The 17,500-nt window shown below is 41.1% G+C and overlaps 1 protein-coding gene across 2 annotated transcripts in view; it reads left to right on the top strand.

Annotated features, from left to right (window-relative positions):
• LOC138972717 (E3 ubiquitin-protein ligase CBL-B-like) overlaps window positions 1–15,563 on the top strand; it is a 33,471-nt gene extending 17,908 nt beyond the window's left edge. The window contains exons 3-11 of one of the 2 annotated variants that reach the window (XM_070345372.1): window positions 2,254–2,385; window positions 2,846–2,983; window positions 3,610–3,829; window positions 4,311–4,460; window positions 5,068–5,231; window positions 6,385–6,470; window positions 7,938–8,099; window positions 11,007–11,103; window positions 14,113–15,563. In XM_070345372.1, the coding sequence (XP_070201473.1) occupies window positions 2,254–2,385; window positions 2,846–2,983; window positions 3,610–3,829; window positions 4,311–4,460; window positions 5,068–5,231; window positions 6,385–6,470; window positions 7,938–8,099; window positions 11,007–11,103; window positions 14,113–14,341 (1,378 nt within the window). In that variant the 3' untranslated portion in view covers window positions 14,342–15,563. The remainder of the gene's footprint in view (window positions 1–2,253; window positions 2,386–2,845; window positions 2,984–3,609; window positions 3,830–4,310; window positions 4,461–5,067; window positions 5,232–6,384; window positions 6,471–7,937; window positions 8,100–11,006; window positions 11,104–14,112) is intronic. The other variant, XM_070345373.1, reaches the window with a different exon arrangement.
• The last annotated feature ends 1,937 nt before the right edge of the window (window positions 15,564–17,500 follow it).

Consider the following 17,500-nt stretch of genomic DNA (forward strand, 5'->3'; position numbering starts at 1 on the left):
ACTTATTTCAACACAAAATACCTATTCTGCACAGAGGAAAAGAAAAATGTGGTGTTTTTCTTTTTACCTTACATTTTTAGGGTGCTTATTTCAAATTCTAAACTGATAATGTTACAAGCATTCCATCAATTAGTGTGACTCCTCTCTCTCAGTCTCTCGATCTCTCTCTCTCTCTCTGTTTCTCTCTCGTCTCTCTGTTTCTCTCTCGTCTCTCTCTCGTCTCTCTCTCGTCTCTTGTCTCTCTGTTTCTCTCTCGTCTCTCTCTCTCAGGAAAAGAGTGTGGTGTGTGTGTGGTGAGTGTGGGTGTGTGTGTGTGTATGTTTGTGTGTGTGTATGTTTGTGTGAGTGTGTGTCTGTGTGTTTGTACATGTGTGTGTGGGTGTGTGTGTGTGTGAGTGTTTCACGCTGTGAAATCCAATTTCTTCCTCAGCTGGCAGGAAAACTTGACATCAGTTTGATGGCCATCATTGTAGAATTGAAACAGAAGAGCTCTTTCATCACGTCTTGAAGTTTATGACACACCCGTTAAATGCAGACGCCTTCACAAAGACATGTGCTTACAGTTACACTGTAGGCCGAGATAAGCACATGCACACATGCGCACACAAATACACACACACTCACATCGAACATATGCAGGCACGCATGACACACAACACAATACAACACAACACACATGCACGCACGCACGCACACACGCACGCACGCACGCACACACACACACACACACACACACACACACACACACACACACACACACACACACAGAGGATACAGAATGCTGCTGATAGTGATACTCTAGTGCTATTATATGACAACTTTTTATTGCTATTCATACTAATCCTGAATAAGCTTGATAAAACTGCACAGAAACTATGCTTTGTGGTCACCTGCCCAGGCTCAGTAGAGGAGCGACACTCAGATAATGTTTACAAGCTGCACACCTGACAACAACAGTGCCATTCTTTGTGCCGCTTCAGTGAAATGTAAACTAGGTTGAATATCATGTTTTTTGATCACACTGAAGAAAGGGTGCTTTGCATACACAGTGGATTCCCCCTTTTAAGACCTAAAAACCTATGAGAAAATGCGCATTATGCACAGATTAGGTTGCATCACTAAATAAACACACACCCAAGAACATGTGAAAAAGGAGGGAGTCTTAAAATGGGGGTAATTTTACCGAGGTTAAGAACAGAAAGCCTGAGAAAACTAGGTCTTAAAAAGGAGGGACTCTTAAATTGGGGGGTCTTACAAGGGGGGGGGGGGGGGGGGGGGTCCCACTGTACAATGTTGGAGTGGTTCAGTGAATGAACAAGAAACAGCATCAGCATAATGTGCGACTTGATCTACTTGACGTAGTTCATTTTGTTCCCACTGGAACATGGGGGTCTTCTCTACAGTGGTAGTGCCCCTTTAATGACCACAATCAATCAGAAAATCAGGTCTTGACAGAGGCAGTCTTAAAAGGAAGGTAAATGTATGGTCATGAACCAAAAATCTGAGAGAGCAGGGTCTTAAAATGGGGGGGGGGGGGGGGGTATGGGTCTGAAATCAATGGATATAAAAGAGTTTAATCGACTGCACAAGTTCTAACCAGGACTGGTCCACCACTGCCCCAGCATTAACTTGCAAAATACAGACTATTTATTGCCCAGAGTGACTGGTGAGGCATTTGTCTCACTGTTGCTGTGAAAACAAGTTTAAGGCTTACACACTGGAACACAGACAAGCTTCCACATAGAATCCATGGTATAAATCAGAAATACATGCTAAAAGTGTAAGTAACCCGTACGCAACTAAGCTAGTGAGTGACGATGCCACAAGAATGAATTCAGACTGAGGTAAGAATCACTGCCAGCATTATCAGGTCGTTTTGTATTTTTGAAATCAGTAAACTTTTGCACATAATGCACAGATTAGGTTGCATCACTATATAAACACACACCCAAGACCCAAGAACATGTGATTTAAGTCCCAATACAAGTGTCAAAGGTTCCTATGACTCAGGCCTTCCTGTTCTGGATTGTCCGTGGCTTTGATGCAAGCGTTGCATCTTTTGTTAAGTTCTGTGGTGAAGGATGAATGATGATACATTGTAGACGGATGCATGTTATTGATTAAAAGCCCCACAATGATGTGCTTGGCAAATACAATAAAGAAAATTAAAAAAAATAAAAGTTCTGTGGTATGGTTGTTTTTATTTTGTTGATTATGGATAATTAAATAAGATGCACTCTCTTGCTCTTTCAGATTATTCCAGCCATGGTGCAACTTGTTGCGGAATTGGAACGTCCTGGCGGTGACCCACCCTGGCTACGCTGCTTTCCTCACGTACGATGAAGTCAAAGAACGTCTTAAGAAATACATCACCAAGCCAGGAAGGTTTGTCAACTCTTGTGTATAACTTTCTATTGCGTTCGGAGAGGAATAGGTGTGTGTGCACACACGTGCGTGTGTGTGTGTGTGTGTGTGTGTGTGTGTGTGTGTGTGTGTGTGTGTGTGTGTGTGTGTGTGTGTGTGTGTGTGTGTGTGTGTGTGTGAGATAAAGGGGTGTGTTGTGTGCGTGCGTGTGTAAGATTGCGAGTGTGCGTGTGTACGACTTCGTCTGAACCAGTATTTCAGTGTAAATACCTTTACCTTTTCTACAGTGGTAGGTTTGGTTGAATCTCCTGGAAGTTTTTTTTGTCTGTCTGTCTGTCTCTCTCTCTCTCTGTCTCTCTCTCTCTCTCTCTCTCTCTCTCTCTCTCTCTCTCTCTCTCTCTCAGCCCTTTTGTTTGTCCCCCTCTAACAGTGAACTTCATTTAAATTCTTTACAAACTTTTTTGTTTTCTCTCTTTGCCAGCTATGTGTTTCGGCTGAGCTGCACGCGGCTGGGCCAGTGGGCGATCGGCTATGTGACGGGTGATGGACAGATCCTGCAGACCATTCCTCAGAACAAGTCGCTGTGTCAAGCTCTGCTGGACGGACAGAGAGAGGGATTGTGAGTCTTGTGGAGCGTCTTGGTCTTTAATTGTCTCGTCCTTGATCATTCTCTCTCTTTGTTCTGTTCCTCAATTGTCTCCCTTCAAGACAGGGGTTGTGGAATAGTATCAAGTGTATAGAAAAGTCAGTATTGTTTATGTTGGTAGAGTGGATGGACCAATCTGCAATCTGTTTGAGCCACTTTAAAAGTCTTGCGCAACTAATCACCTGAAAAGTACAACACTCCCCGCAGTGCTAAGCAGAAATTCCTGGGTGGGAAGAAAGAGTTGAAGAAGTGCATGAGTGCATAGGAATATCAGAAGACTCCCCGCGGGTTAGGGGGAAGAATTTACCTGATGCTCCCCAGCATGTCGTAAGAGGCGACTAACGGATTCTGTTTCTTTCTTTCTTTCTTTATTTGGTGTTTAACGTCGTTTTCAACCACGAAGGTTATATCGCGACAGGGAAAGGGGGGAGATGGGATAGAGCCATTTGTTAATTGTTTCTTGTTCACAAAAGCACTAATCAAAAAATTGCTCCAGGGGCTTGCAACGTAGTACAATATATTACCTTACTGGGAGAATGCATTTTTCTGACTCTCCCATTGCTCTTTCATTTTTCTGACTCTTCCATTGCCCTTTCCAGCTTCCTGTACCCTGACGGCCGCAACGTGAACCCCGACCTAGGCTTCCTGGTGCAGGACAGCGAGGAGGATCACATCCGTGTGACCCAGGAGCAGTACGAGCTGTACTGTGAGATGGGATCCACCTTCCAGCTCTGCAAGATCTGCGCCGAGAACGACAAGGACATCCGCCTCGAGCCCTGCGGTCACCTCCTCTGCACGCCTTGTCTCACACAGTGGCAGGTATGTTTGGGGGAAAATATTGGTGTTTGTGTGTGGGTGTGAGTGTGTGTGTTTGTTTGTGTGTGTGTGTGTGTGTGTGGGGGTGCGTTTGTGCGTTTGTGCGTGCGTGTGTGTGTGTGTGTGTGTGTGTGTGTGTTTTTCCGAGGCCTCAGTCTTAGGTCACTTTTGAATACTTCTTTAATCTGACACATTGTTCTGACCCCAGGCCAGTCGAATGTCCGAGAGCTTTAACATGTAGAATGTCTTCTGACACAACAATATTTTGCGGTCAGGATATATATTTTGACTACAGGTCCAACCTGTCTTGTCCTCCGTGTCTGGGAACAACACTGGTGTGTGTGTGTGCGAGTGTGTGAGTTTGTAACAACACTGGTGTGTGTGTGCGAGTGTGTGAGTTTTGAATCTGCAGAATAGATACCTTTTCTCTACCTATGGAGATACAAAAAGAACTCGCTTTCTTTCCTTTTTGTCCACCACGCAGGACTCTGAGGGCCAGGGCTGTCCGTTCTGTCGGTGTGAAATCAAGGGGACGGAACAGGTGGTGGTCGACCCGTTTGACGAAAGAACGCAGCCCAAGAACGACAGTCGTGCACTCCATAGTCCACTGATTGACAACGACGACGATGAACCGGTGAATCTCTCTGCCTTTTGGCTTCTTTGTTATACTCTGCGTTTATTTGTTGGATGCAGTGTGTGTGAATTATGGTACGTTTGTGTTTGGTCTTGATTTGAGGTTTGTTGGACACATTGTACTGGGAAACCCCACTTTTAAGATTCACAGATTTAAGACTCGCCCCTCTTAAAGATTTACATCTATTTCTGTGTTTTGTTGTTGTTGCTGTTAGTTTTTTGTTCTGAAAGAAATAGTTACTGTTAGTCTGTGCATATATAAGTTGGTGTGATATAATGTAAACTTTCTCCCAGTCTTCTTTTTTTTTTATATCTGCCTTTTTTTTTTTCGTTCCTCAATTTTTTCAGTCGGTATCTTTGAGGAAAACAATTTATTACGTAGTTTAAACACATTTTTATTCAATGTAATATTGTGATCAATTATATGTTAATTACTTCTATTGCTTAAATATCAATTAATTACTTCCGGACGATGCACAAGTTAGTGCACAAGTTAGTGTCACATACTTTTGATGCAGCATCTTGCCAATAATTAAAAACAGAAAAGAAAAAGCTACTGCTGACCTTGTGATGACCCAAGCTATTAGTGCAAGCGTTTGGTCCAACAGGGGGGCGCCACCACTCTGCAAGCCCTGGCCGCCAGGTCTCGGGCGCGTGAACGAGCCTCGCCTTTCGACTCTCCAGCAATGAACCGACGAGACGTCCCCCCGCCCGTCCCCCCTCGGACCATCTCGCCTGCACCCTCCCCCAGCACCTCCCCCAAACCGCCCAGGTAAGGTTAATTTACTGGGTTTATTTTTGTTACTCACGGGTAAATCTAGTTCCACTGCCCCCTCCCCACCAGGGCTTGGGCGGCCCCTGCCTCATACTTTTTAATCAATTTTTTTCTCTTGGATTTGACCAATTATTACTTATTTTTTGGTTGGTGAAAAGCCTGTTTTAGGGCCTGTCTTTGAAAAACTAATGAACAGATCTGTGCGGACTTTTTGAATTAACTTTGAGCAACCTTTTATTTGAACATGTACATTAACCCAATGCCCCCTGAACCGCCCGGCGTGGCCCGCCAGAAGTGCCCTATGAAATCCCTAAAATGCCCGGCATGGCCCGCTAAACACTAGGTCACCTACTTTCACTTTCGCTTTGAGCCTTACCCATAAGGCCTTGCGACCGGATGTGATTAATGCACTTCCTTCCGGCTGCTTCATTCTAGCGTTTGCAGAGTTTGAATCGATGCGATAATGTGTTAGCTGTGAATTTTCAAAGTTTGAGATTTTTTTGTCTGACAAAATGGCGTTGAACGAAGGTTTGGAAGTATGGTGTTCGATCATGGGGAACTCAGATGACGATTCTGATACGCCTTTCGAAGGTTTTCTACTTGAAGAGGTGAAAGGGGATGAGTCTGACATCGATCTGGGTGTTGTTAATTGACAACAGGACTTTCGGGAGGATTTTTCTGGGAGTTTTCAACATATATTGGTGTAAATGAGGACTGAAGGCTGACACGTTGGACGTTTTTGAAGAACACTTGCTGGATTTTTTTTTAAACAACATTTATTACATCGGAAGTGGACAGAACATACTTGCATATAAAACTATAGTGTATTCTCGAGTTATTCTGCCATCTTCTATATAAATGTGAGTACTCTATGATTTTATATGAATTGTTTTGTTTTGTATGTGTGCATGTTGTGCGGAGTAGTTTCCCTTTGCTCAGGATTAAGAAGGCTGCCTGCCATTTTTTTTGTCAGGGGGCATTGGGTTAAGTTCAGAAAATGGAACCCCACTCACCCTCAACAACAACAACAACAAGAAGGCAGAAAAAAAACAAAAAAACTGTTGGTGTGTTTCTGGCTGCAATCATTTTGAGAAACTGAGATTCTGCTCATTTTTTTTTAATGATGAAACATACACACGCTCTGTTTCAGACGGCAGCTACCCCCCACCCCCACAGAGGCTGACAAGTTATCTGCCTCCAACTCCTTCATCCACGCAACAGACAAGGACAATCAAGGTAAGAAGCACCCGTCATGTACATACAATACAGGATGTCCGGAAATAACTCGGTCAAGTTTGTATGTGGAGGAGAGTTGCTTTCCCTTGTTTATCCTTGCTTTTTTGCAGTAACACCGAGGCAAGCTACACGTGACATTGCAGGCCAATCACTTGTAAATGGCGTGTCTCTGCACATGGCAGTGATCTGTGCAAGTGAAATAATGCGAGTGACTGACATCCCTGTGAGGATGAACTCTGCTTTGTGCTTCCTGCACTGTCAACTCTATATAACGCTCCTTTTGTTTGAATGTAAACACATCTGAGCTGACAATCGGCATTGCTGTTGTGATCACGTCCTTCAGTGCACAGATCGAGCGATCACATGTGGAGACAACTCGCTCGCTAGTGATTGGCCTATAATGCCTCGATGTTTTCAAGGAAAAGCAAATCTTCCAACACCAACAAAAACTTGTTATTTCTGGAATTCGTCAATTGCAGTCTGCAGCTTAACACATTTTTACACCCCCGGTATAGGGGTGTGTATAGGTTTTGCTCGATGTGTTTGTTTGGGTGTTTGTGTGTTTGTTTGGGTGTTTGTGTGTTTGTGTTCGCATATAGATCTCAAGAATGAACGGACCGATCGTCACCAAACTTGGTGAACAGGTTCTATACATTCCTGAGACGGTCCTTACAAAAATTGGGACCAGTCAAACACACGGTTAGGGAGTTATTGGTGGATTAAAATTATACAAGGACTTATACAGGGACATCTTCATGGTCAAAGGGAAATAACCATTCTCACTCAGTCACTGCCACCAACTGAGAAGGTTATTTCCCTTTGACGGGGGTGTTTTTTCTACCTCGTAGGAATTTCTTGTTTTTTTACATGTACATAATAATACTGACTCTAGTACACAGGAGAATCTTTTTATGGATCTTTTATCATGTGTCCATTCATTGAATATAAAAGTAGCAGTGACATTTTTTTTCTCACGTTTATTTGCAGATAGCTAGACTTACTTGGCTTGACAAATGGCAAGAGCTTGGAAGTTTCTGTATCAAAAGCATAGAAACTTGAATCCCTCATGGGCATTTGACCCTTTGGTAGAGAGCCAGGTGTTTGGTTATCTAAATCAATTGTCAAAGTGAGAAAAGTGGGGCTAATTGCTCCCACACCCCCCCCCCCCCACACACACACACAAAAAATGATAGGAACTTCATGTAAGCTTTTGCAGCCCTGCTGTTGAAGGTTCCCCCTACATAGGCATTGCTGAATTTTGTAAATAGGTTTCATCAAGTTTGGGTAGTTTCAAATTCAAAGTCAGTTTACTTCTTTTTTAACATTAAAATTTCTATCTGTACTTCAGGTCAGAAATGTCCATGTTTGGCATTAGTTAGTTGTAGGACACGACTTCTGTGAGTGGTGGACTACCACCCGCCCTTCCCTTCTGTGCTATATTGGCAAGCCCTTCACAATGCTTTGCAGGTATTAGTTATGCAGAACTGTGTTACGACGTTCCCACCCAGCACAAGCCCGCAGTGGACGATACGCAACCAGAATCGCACTACGACCGCCCCCCGCCCAGCCCCCACCCTCGGGAACATCCCTCTGCCTCCCACACCACTAACAATTCTACCAGTGAAGGGGGTAGGTGCACTTGTCCTTTTGCTTTTCAGGTTTAGGGTGCATGTGTACTTGGACTTTTTTTAGGAATTACTTTAAGGGTGCACATGTACCTGTTCACTTTGCAGTTCGGGTGCAAATGCACTTGGATGCTTTTTGTTTAGGTGCATGTGCACTTTGCTAATTGACCCTGTTTTAGTGTTTCGGTGCACCTGCGCTGTTGTCTCAGTAGTTGTGGTAGGGTGGAAAGTGTTTAGTTAAAGTTGGGGATACACTTGTGGGTGGATTTGGGTGAAAGGACCACTAAGGAGTGGTTGAGTATTTTGGTTTGTGTGTGAAGAAAATACCTCGATTTTTATCTTTGCTTTGCTATTTATTTGAATGCAGCTTTTTATCTTGATATCAAATAGTACTCCAGAATACAGTAACGAGAATCAACCTGTTGTTTTAACACAATCTAAACAAATTATCCTTTTTTGTGTCTGCGTGAGAGGGGGATTACTATTTTTGTGTGTTTATTTTATTTTTTTTAAACTTTGAACTTCTAACAATCTAATGATATGCTTTTTACATTTAGTCAAGTTTTGACTGAATGTTTTAACATAGAGGGGGAATCGAGACGAGGGTCGTGGTGTATGTGTGTGTGTCTGTGTGTCTGGCTGTCTGTGCGTGTGTGTGTGTGTGTGTGTGTGTGTGTGTGTGTGTGTGGCTGTGCGTGTGTGTGTGTAGAGCGATTCAGACCAAACTACTGGACCGATCTTTATGAAATTTGACATGAGAGTTCCTGGGAATGACCCCGGACGTTTTTTTCTTTTTTTCGATAAATACCTTTGATGACGTCATATCCGGCTTTTTGTAAAAGTTGAGGCGGCACTGTCACACCCTCATTTTTCAATAATTTGATTGAAATTTTGGCCAAGCAATCTTCGACGAAGGCCGGACTTCGGTATTGCATTTTAGCTTGGTGGCTTAAAAATTTGGTCATTAAAAATTTGAAATTTTTTTTTTATAAAACGATCCAAATTTACGTTCATCTTATTCTTCATCATTTTCTGATTCCAAATACATATAAATATGTTATATTTGGATTAAAAACAAGCTCTGAAAATTAAAAATATAAAAATTATGATCAAAATTAATTTTTCGAAATCAATTTAAAAACACTTTCATCTTATTCCTTGTCGGTTCCTGATTCCAAAAACATATAGATATGATATGTTTGGATTAAAAACACGCTCAGAAAGTTAAAACGAAGAGAGGTACAGAAAAGCGTGCTATCCTTCTCAGCGCAACTACTACCCCGCTCTTCTTGTCAATGTCACTGCCTTTGCCACGAGCGGTGGACTGACGATGCTACGAGTATACGGTCTTGCTGAAAAATTGCAGTGCGTTCAGTTTCATTCTGTGAGTTCGACAGCTTGACTAAATGTTGTATTTTTGCCTTACGCGACTTGTTTTATATTACTCATGTGCATGTAATTTGCTCATTCTCAGTAAATAGTAAGAAAACCATTTCACAAGATTCAAATTTTACTTCGTGTATGATTACCAAAGTTATTCTGTTGTAGTAGTATAGAATTTGACAACAACAGCTTTCTTTCAAGCTAAGGTTGAAAGCCTGTAGATTATTAGTTTGTATTTATTTTCTTTGAGTTTCTTCCCTCGTTCTTATTGGAAAACGTAGTTACATGTAGTTGTTTGTGCGCACAAAAGTGCAGTGAGACAGTCAGACACATGTATGCACCCACACACGCACACAGAAAGGGATTTTGCCTTGTGTTAGTCTTTTAAAATGCTCAGTTTTTAAGTTAGCCTCAGTGATTTGGGATTTCAGTTTTGCATTAAGTTCCCAAAACATTTTGTTGTGGAACTATAGGCAAGTTTTATGCAGAACTGTTGAGGTATACATTTAGATTTTACCTTGTTATTGATTTTGAATATGTGTATTTTGTATTATACCAATGAGCAATTGATTAAACCACTGATTAAACCAATTTATTGGTTTTACTCTGTATATACATGTATAGCCCTTCATATTATGAGATAGCTCTAGCTGAGTTTCCTTTTGTGTTCCATGATAACTAAAGAGTCAATCATAACATACAAATCTTTGGTTTGTTTATTTGTTTTTAACCTGAGCTTTTGCTGTATTTCATTACTTAATATGATGTGTATAACACATATTACTGCTTTACAAAGAATCTGCAAGGGGTGACTTCAGTTATGGTCGCTTTTATTGAATACATGCTTGCTTTGTGAAGTCTCACTTCAGAGTGAAGTTCTTTTGCAAATTTTACAAGGTTTTCTCTCTGTATCAAGCAGAGAAAAAGTGTATATATATAAATATTATATTAACTTGTGTAATGAGTTAAAGGCTGAGCCGGGGTATGTAAGCCGCCTGTGCTGTATCGCTTAGCCAGAGAAGATTTTGAAACCATTGTGGCGATTGTCATGCAAACATTGCTCTCACCCTTTCTCAAATACCTTTTGACAGAAGGCCTAAATATCATGCAAATTAGGCAGGCAGATTTATCACGTAGTTCTGTACTATAGTACAAACCTAAAATGTTTCCTCAGCGTGTGAAGAAAGAGCTTATGGCCCGAAAAGTTTTGAATAGAGAAAAAGTCTCACTTTTCTCATTTTTTGCATCTTTAACGCTTTCACACACCAAAAATGTTTCCTTAGCGTCTGAGGAAAGAACTTTTGGCCCGAAAAGGTTTGAATAGAGAAAAAAGTCACTTTTCTCAGTTTCTGCGGCTTCAACGCTTTTCTAGAATTAAGCTTTGCTTCTAGCATGGTTCAAATCCTTGCAGATTCTTTTGTGTTTTGACTTAATCTGCTTTTGCTTGCTGAATGCCTAACCACCCCCTGTGTAATCATACGCGCTTGGCCTGTGTCTTGGTCTCCAGGAACTATTTTTTCCCTCACAGGCAATGCGCGGCCGCAGCTCCATCGAGTGCCGAGCGATTACGCCTGCCCCCCGCCTCCTCGGTCCAAACATCCAGCGGCAGGGGACGCGACTCCAACGTGAGTGAGAGGGATGCTAACTGGGTTATGGGGGTTGTTGTGGGTTATGTTGCTCTTGCTTCTGCACAATGTATTGATGTATGTCTTGGTATTTAACTTATATGTAGTCCTTCTGTTCGTAATGCCACACAACTCTTCGGCTTTAGTTCTTTTCTTTTAATTATTGGCATTTACCAAAAAAGAATTAAAAAAATTAATTAGTTTTATTTGATTACACAATTCGTTGAAATAGAACCTGTTTTCAAAACAGTTTAGGACAGTAAATATTTGTTGTATTCAGGAGGTTTTGTGTTTTGTTCAGTCATACATGTACACATAACCATGAAGCGATGTAAAACATAGATTTTCAAACAAGCTTTTCAAGTTCATTAAGGTGAGTCTCTAACATTTATTGTTTTTTTCATACACTGAAAATGACAAATGCTGTTCAGAATAAACTTTCATTTTCAAAATTAAAAAGGTCATGAATTGCTCTTCTATAAAACACAGGGCTGATGAGTTAAGTAAGCTAAGTAAGCTAAGTAAGCTAAGTAAGTTAAGTAAGCTAAATATGAAAAGATTGACTACAAGCACAAACTCATTTTGTTTTGTTTTCTTGAATTTGGAAATTTTGCTCTGGTAATTATACGATTTTTGAAAATAACTCTGTCAGCATTATCAGCGGTCTGGAGGAAAAGGAAAACTCATGCTTAGCGAACCCTTCCAAGTGATCAGCAAGCCATCCGTGGCTCCGATGATTATATTTATTTTCGAAAGAAAATGGTATCATACCTTGGGCACACTGCATAGCATACACATCACAGTCAGTTGCATATCCCGATCGCAGGATAGAGCCGATCAGAAGCGTGGAACATGCTCTGAATGTCGTGAAAACCTGTCTGCGGTACAGGGGCTCCTACTCCTCCAGACTGCCGAAAATCCTAGAGTTATTTCTAGAAAACGTCTATTATCTCTCTTCTTGCTTCTCTCAATTTCTTTCTCTCTGTTGAGACGATTAGTAAGGACTAGCTGTAAGACAGTACCGTATGGACCTAATGCTACTAATCCTTGGGTAAATAAAGGCTTTGAATTTCCATCACTCTTTCAGATTACTATAGAGTGTATCTTTGTGAATTGTTTTCCTGCTTTACCCAATGATATCTTAGACCATGTAACAGTACACCATTTTGTATTCAAGATATGTTAACCAGGTTTCTCTGTGAGCTGTTTGATTGGATGATCATTTGAACAGCATTGTTGTTGTTGTTGTTGTTGTTGTTGTTGTTGTTGTTGTTGTTGTTGTTGTTGTTGTTGTTGTTGTTGTTGTTGTTGTTGTTGTTGTTGTTGTTGATAATGGAGGGTGAACAGTTAGCTTCAGATGTTGGATACGCTCCTTCGTATATGAAAGTAAACTATTCATCCTTTTATTATTATTTGTCTGCAGGGATTTGTGTAAGTCTACTTTAAAGATCAATACAGTGGAACCCTCAATTTAAGACCTACAAACAATATGAGAAAATCAGGTCTTAAAAAGGAGGGAGTCTTAAAATTCAGGTACATTTACACAGAGGTGAAACACAAATCTGAACAAGTCGCGTAAGGCAAAATTACTACATTTAGTCAAGCTGTGGAACTCACAGAATGAAACTGAACGCACTGCATTTTTTCACAATGACCGTAGTCCGCCGCTTGTGCGAAACGGAGTGAAACTGACGAGCCTGTTTAGCGTGGTAGTGGTTTCACTGTGCTGCATAGCACGCTTTTCTGTGCCTCTCTTCGTTTTAACTTTCTGAGCGTGTTTTTAATCCAAACATATCATATCTATATATTTTTGGAATTAGGAACCGACAAGGAATAAGATGACATTGTTTTTAACTCGATTTCGGAAATTTAATTTTGATCATAATTTTTATATTTTTAATTTTCAGAGATTGTTAACTATAACATATTTATATGTTTTTGGAATCAGGAAATGATGTAGAATAAGATGAACGTAAATTTGGATCGTTTTATTTAAAAAAATATTTTATTACAATTTTCAGATTTTTAATGACCAAAATCATTAATTAATTTTTAAGCCACCAAGCTGAAATGCAATACCGAAGTCCGGCCTTCGTCGAAGATTGCTTGGCCAAAATTTCAATCAATTTGATTGAAAAATGAGGGTGTGACAGTGCCGCCTCAACTTTTACAAAAAGACGGATATGGCGTCATCAAAGACTTTTATCGAAAAAATGAAAAAAAACGTTTGGGGATATCATACCTTGGAACTCTCATGTAAAATTTCATAAAGATCGATCCAGTAGTTTACTCTGAATCGCTCTACACACACACACACAGACACACACACACACACACACAGACACACACACACACACACACACACACACAGACAGACACACACACATACACCACGACCCTCTTCTCGATTCCCCCCTCTATGTTAAAACATTTAGCCAAAACTTGACTAAATGTAAAAATCAAGGTCTTGAAAGGGGGTAGGGGTCTTAAATAGGGGAGTTCCACTGTCCGTCGCGATATAACCCTCATGGTTGAAAACGACGTTAAACACCACATAAAGTAAAGAAAGAAAGTTCCACTGTAGAGCGCGGCCTTGGTGAATGTTTTGTATTGCTTACAATCACATTTTCTATAAACTAGCCTTTCTTGTTTTGTGTGTGTATATTCTGCGTCCAAAGGGTTCATGCTTTGCATCACTTTTTGGTATAAGGCCCCCCAAAAAAAAAGGTCTGTTTACGGTAACATAGGCCCAAAAAATAGGGTCGGTAGGTTGGGATTTTTTTTCAATTTTTTTTAAATTTTTTTTCCCCCCCCCCAAAACCATATTTTTACGTTATTTTGCAAAAAAAACCAAAAGATTTTTTTAAAAAAAATTTTTAAATTTTTTTTCCCCAAATGCCAAAAAAAAGTCTAGGGTCGCGCGAAAAAAATAGGGTCGGTCGGGTTACCGTAAGCAGACTATTTTTTTGTGTGCCTAATACTAATGCTAGATATCTGTCGTGTTGACAGGGCGAGTCAGGAGGGTGTAACGGTCCCACCGCGGCGACAACTCCAGGAGAATCACGACATCAACAAGGAGAACGCACGGGACGAGGGTCCCCCCACCGAAGACAGCATCAACACCCTCGTCCGGCAAGGTTACTCCCGCGATCGTGTCATCGACGCCTTGCGAGTGTCGCGCAACAACCTCAAAATGGCCGAGGACATTTTACGGACGTTTGTCAAACAGAACCAATGATGCCACACCTTTAGCAGTGAAACGGTCACTGGTGTGGTGTTTTTTTTCTTCTTTTTTTGTCATTTCCATCCTTCTTTTCCATTTTTGCCCTTCCTAGATATTTTGTGGACGTGTCGATGAAGCGGCAGTGGTGAGAGTTGACGTTTCAAGCGGAATTGTCTCAGAATCAGTTTTTTTCTTCATCAATTTTTCTCTCGCTCTTCTTTCCACCGTTGTCCTTTGTGGCAGTGTGGAGAATGTGTGGAAAGGGAAAGACTCTTCCTTTGTTTACCATTACGTCTGTTCATTTTAAAGTTGAAAGTAGAAGACATGGTAAAATAGCGGTAAAGGTGAGGGGTTTGGGTTGCAAACCAGACTGTCTTACTCTGAGAAATGTTATGCTGCATGTGATCAGGAATTTAGGAACCTGTTAAATATTGATAGAATTGTTAGGTTTACTCATAATGTCAACTTACAAGAATAGTTAGTGGGCAATGACAAAAGAAATAGTGAATTATTAGTAAAAGATTAGTCAGCCAGGTTTACTTTCACTGGTTGGTGACATGTGATTATGAAACAGTGTTTATAGTGAGATTTTTGATGAGTAAACTGGATTGTGTGTGTGCTAGAAGCAGAACAGCTGTTTCAGTTTGATTACGTAAGGCGTTTATATGAGGAGTTCATATGTGACCCTCCACGACGGTATGAGTCGCATGTCACCTTTGCATGATTTTCATATTTTTACATTTTCATAAAGAGTTTTTTATGCTCTATCCAGTGGTGAAAACCGTTTTAGAAAAGAGCGAACACTGTTTGAGTTATAAGTCTGTGACTAAGGTGACCCTCACACTGTTACCAGACACTCCCCGGACTTATATTAAGCCTAGCGCAGAACCGCGCGAGGTGACATGCGACTCATTTCGTGGTGGAGGGTCACATATGACGTTTTCATGAAGCGGAGTATTTTGTAAACGATGTTGTAATTGTTTATGTTGCGAAAGATCTAAAAGTGGAGTGTTCCAGTGTGATTGTTTGTTTAGCTGTTTTAGCAGTTGATGAGACCAGAAACCAGAAAGCATAATTATGCAGTGAGATGGACAAAAACATTACTTGCATCAGTGAAAAACTAACAACTCTGAAGGAGCTAATTTGTACACATACACCACATACAATAACGGTAGAAGTAGATAAGTTCGACCACTGTAAATCCAAAGCACTTATTCCACTTCCCAAAGTCATCCCCCCCCCCCCCCCCCCCCCCCCAGCCCACCCCAGCCCACCCAAATATCTGTTCAGTGTGCCACAGTTTGGAATGTTTTTTTTTTAGAATGTTGAAAGTAATGGTCAAGTAAAATAATAGTAATCTGATGACCAAAGTAGTAACCCAGTGGTTACAAACGCCAACATTAGCAACACAAACCTAATTTGAAGCACATTTGAAAATCATAGTCTGGACTCAAATGGAGTATTTTCCCCCCAAAAAAACCCTAAAAATAGTAATAAATTACTCCAAAATAGTAAGGGTAAACAGGTCTGCAGAGGAGCTGCTGTAAAAGGGGGATAACTGCGTCACCCTGTCACAAATTCAAACAAAAGATTCCCATTCTACTGACAGACAACTCCGTCAGTGCAGAGGAGCTGCTGTGAAAGGGGGATAACTGCGTCACCCTGTCACAAATTCAATCAAAAGATTCCCATTCTGCTGGCAGACAACTCCGTCAGTGCAGAGGAGCTGCTGTGAAAGGGGGATAACTGCGTCACCCTGTCAAAAATTCAAACAAAAGATTCCCATTGTGCACAGGTTAACAGCCAGACTGTTGACTTTTTGCATGTTAGGACGCTCTTATCCTGTGCTTCAAATTAGGTTTGTGTTGCTAATATTGGCGTTTGTAACCACTGGGTTACTATTTTCGTCATCAGATTACAGTCAGATTACAGTGGAGTCCAGGTACAACGAATCTCAAGGCAGATACATTTTAGTTCGTTATATCAGTAATTCGCTGTAGAGTTTTCAACCCTAAATGGCCTCAAGACAAGTTTTCCCACTCACCTTCAAATGATCGTCCCATCGATCTTTCCTTGGAGAGTACAATCTCTGCATGTTTTCAACAGCTTCATAATATAATCCATAGAGAGGCATAGTTCAAATGTTCACTTTACTGTAATTTTAGAAGTAAAATTTAAAAAGTCGTGTAAAAGCATGTACCGTATTTTCCGGGTCATAAGGCGCGACTTTTTTCCTCCTCGAGTGTATCAAAATACGAAAAAATTCAAAGAGACCGCCTGAGTACCAGTCAAACAACTTGTGATAATGCATGTTTCAGCTACTAGGTACTACCCTGGCCACGTTTCCTCTCAAGACATCAAAGAGACCGCCCCATAGGTTAAACTCGGTCACTGACCCCGGTGCAGGAAGTGTTTCCTCTCTCAGATATGACAGGGGAACCACCTCTCATAGCTAAAACTGGGTCATTGACCCCTGGGAAGAAGGTCAGTGTCTATAAACAAGGCATCACAATGGACCTGCCTTTGATCTCGCGGCACACACAGAGCACACATATTTCCACTCTGTATTCTTCCTTTGATGTGCGGCTTATTTTCATTCTTCGACCGTTTGTTACCGGTATACTTTTACTTGTGTTTGTGTATTTTTGTCTTTGGAGAGAATTATTGACATCAGTTCGTTGTAGCCTTGTGACTTTTAGAGACAAAACGGCTCTGGGGCGATGAAAACGTGTTTGTTATAAGAGGGGTTCGTTATGCAAATGAGTTCAAAAGGTTCGTTGTAGCCGGAAAATAACAAGTAAGAAATAGAAGGCTGTCTGCCGGGAAATTAATGGCAGTTCGTTAAAAGCGGGATTTCGTTATACCCAGGTTCGTTATAGCTGGACTCCACTGTACTATATTTTTACTTGACCATTACTCTTGACAAGTGTTGGGGGTAAACAGGTCTGCTTTTGCACTGACGGAGTTGTCTGCCAGTGTTGAGTATGGGCTATTTATAGTAGCTGTACATTTCTTATACGTCAGTGTACAGCACACCTATCAGATTTGGAGAGGTGTTTGTGATGCAGCTTGCCTGCTGTAGCCTTGTAGTATGCTCATGCCAACGTTTGCTTTCACACAGCACATTTTGTACAGGGCTTGTATTGAATCAGCCCAAATTCACTCCTGTTTGTC

This window comes from Littorina saxatilis, linkage group LG8, assembly GCF_037325665.1.
Source record: "Littorina saxatilis isolate snail1 linkage group LG8, US_GU_Lsax_2.0, whole genome shotgun sequence".
In the NCBI taxonomy this organism is placed as follows: domain Eukaryota; kingdom Metazoa; phylum Mollusca; class Gastropoda; order Littorinimorpha; family Littorinidae; genus Littorina; species Littorina saxatilis.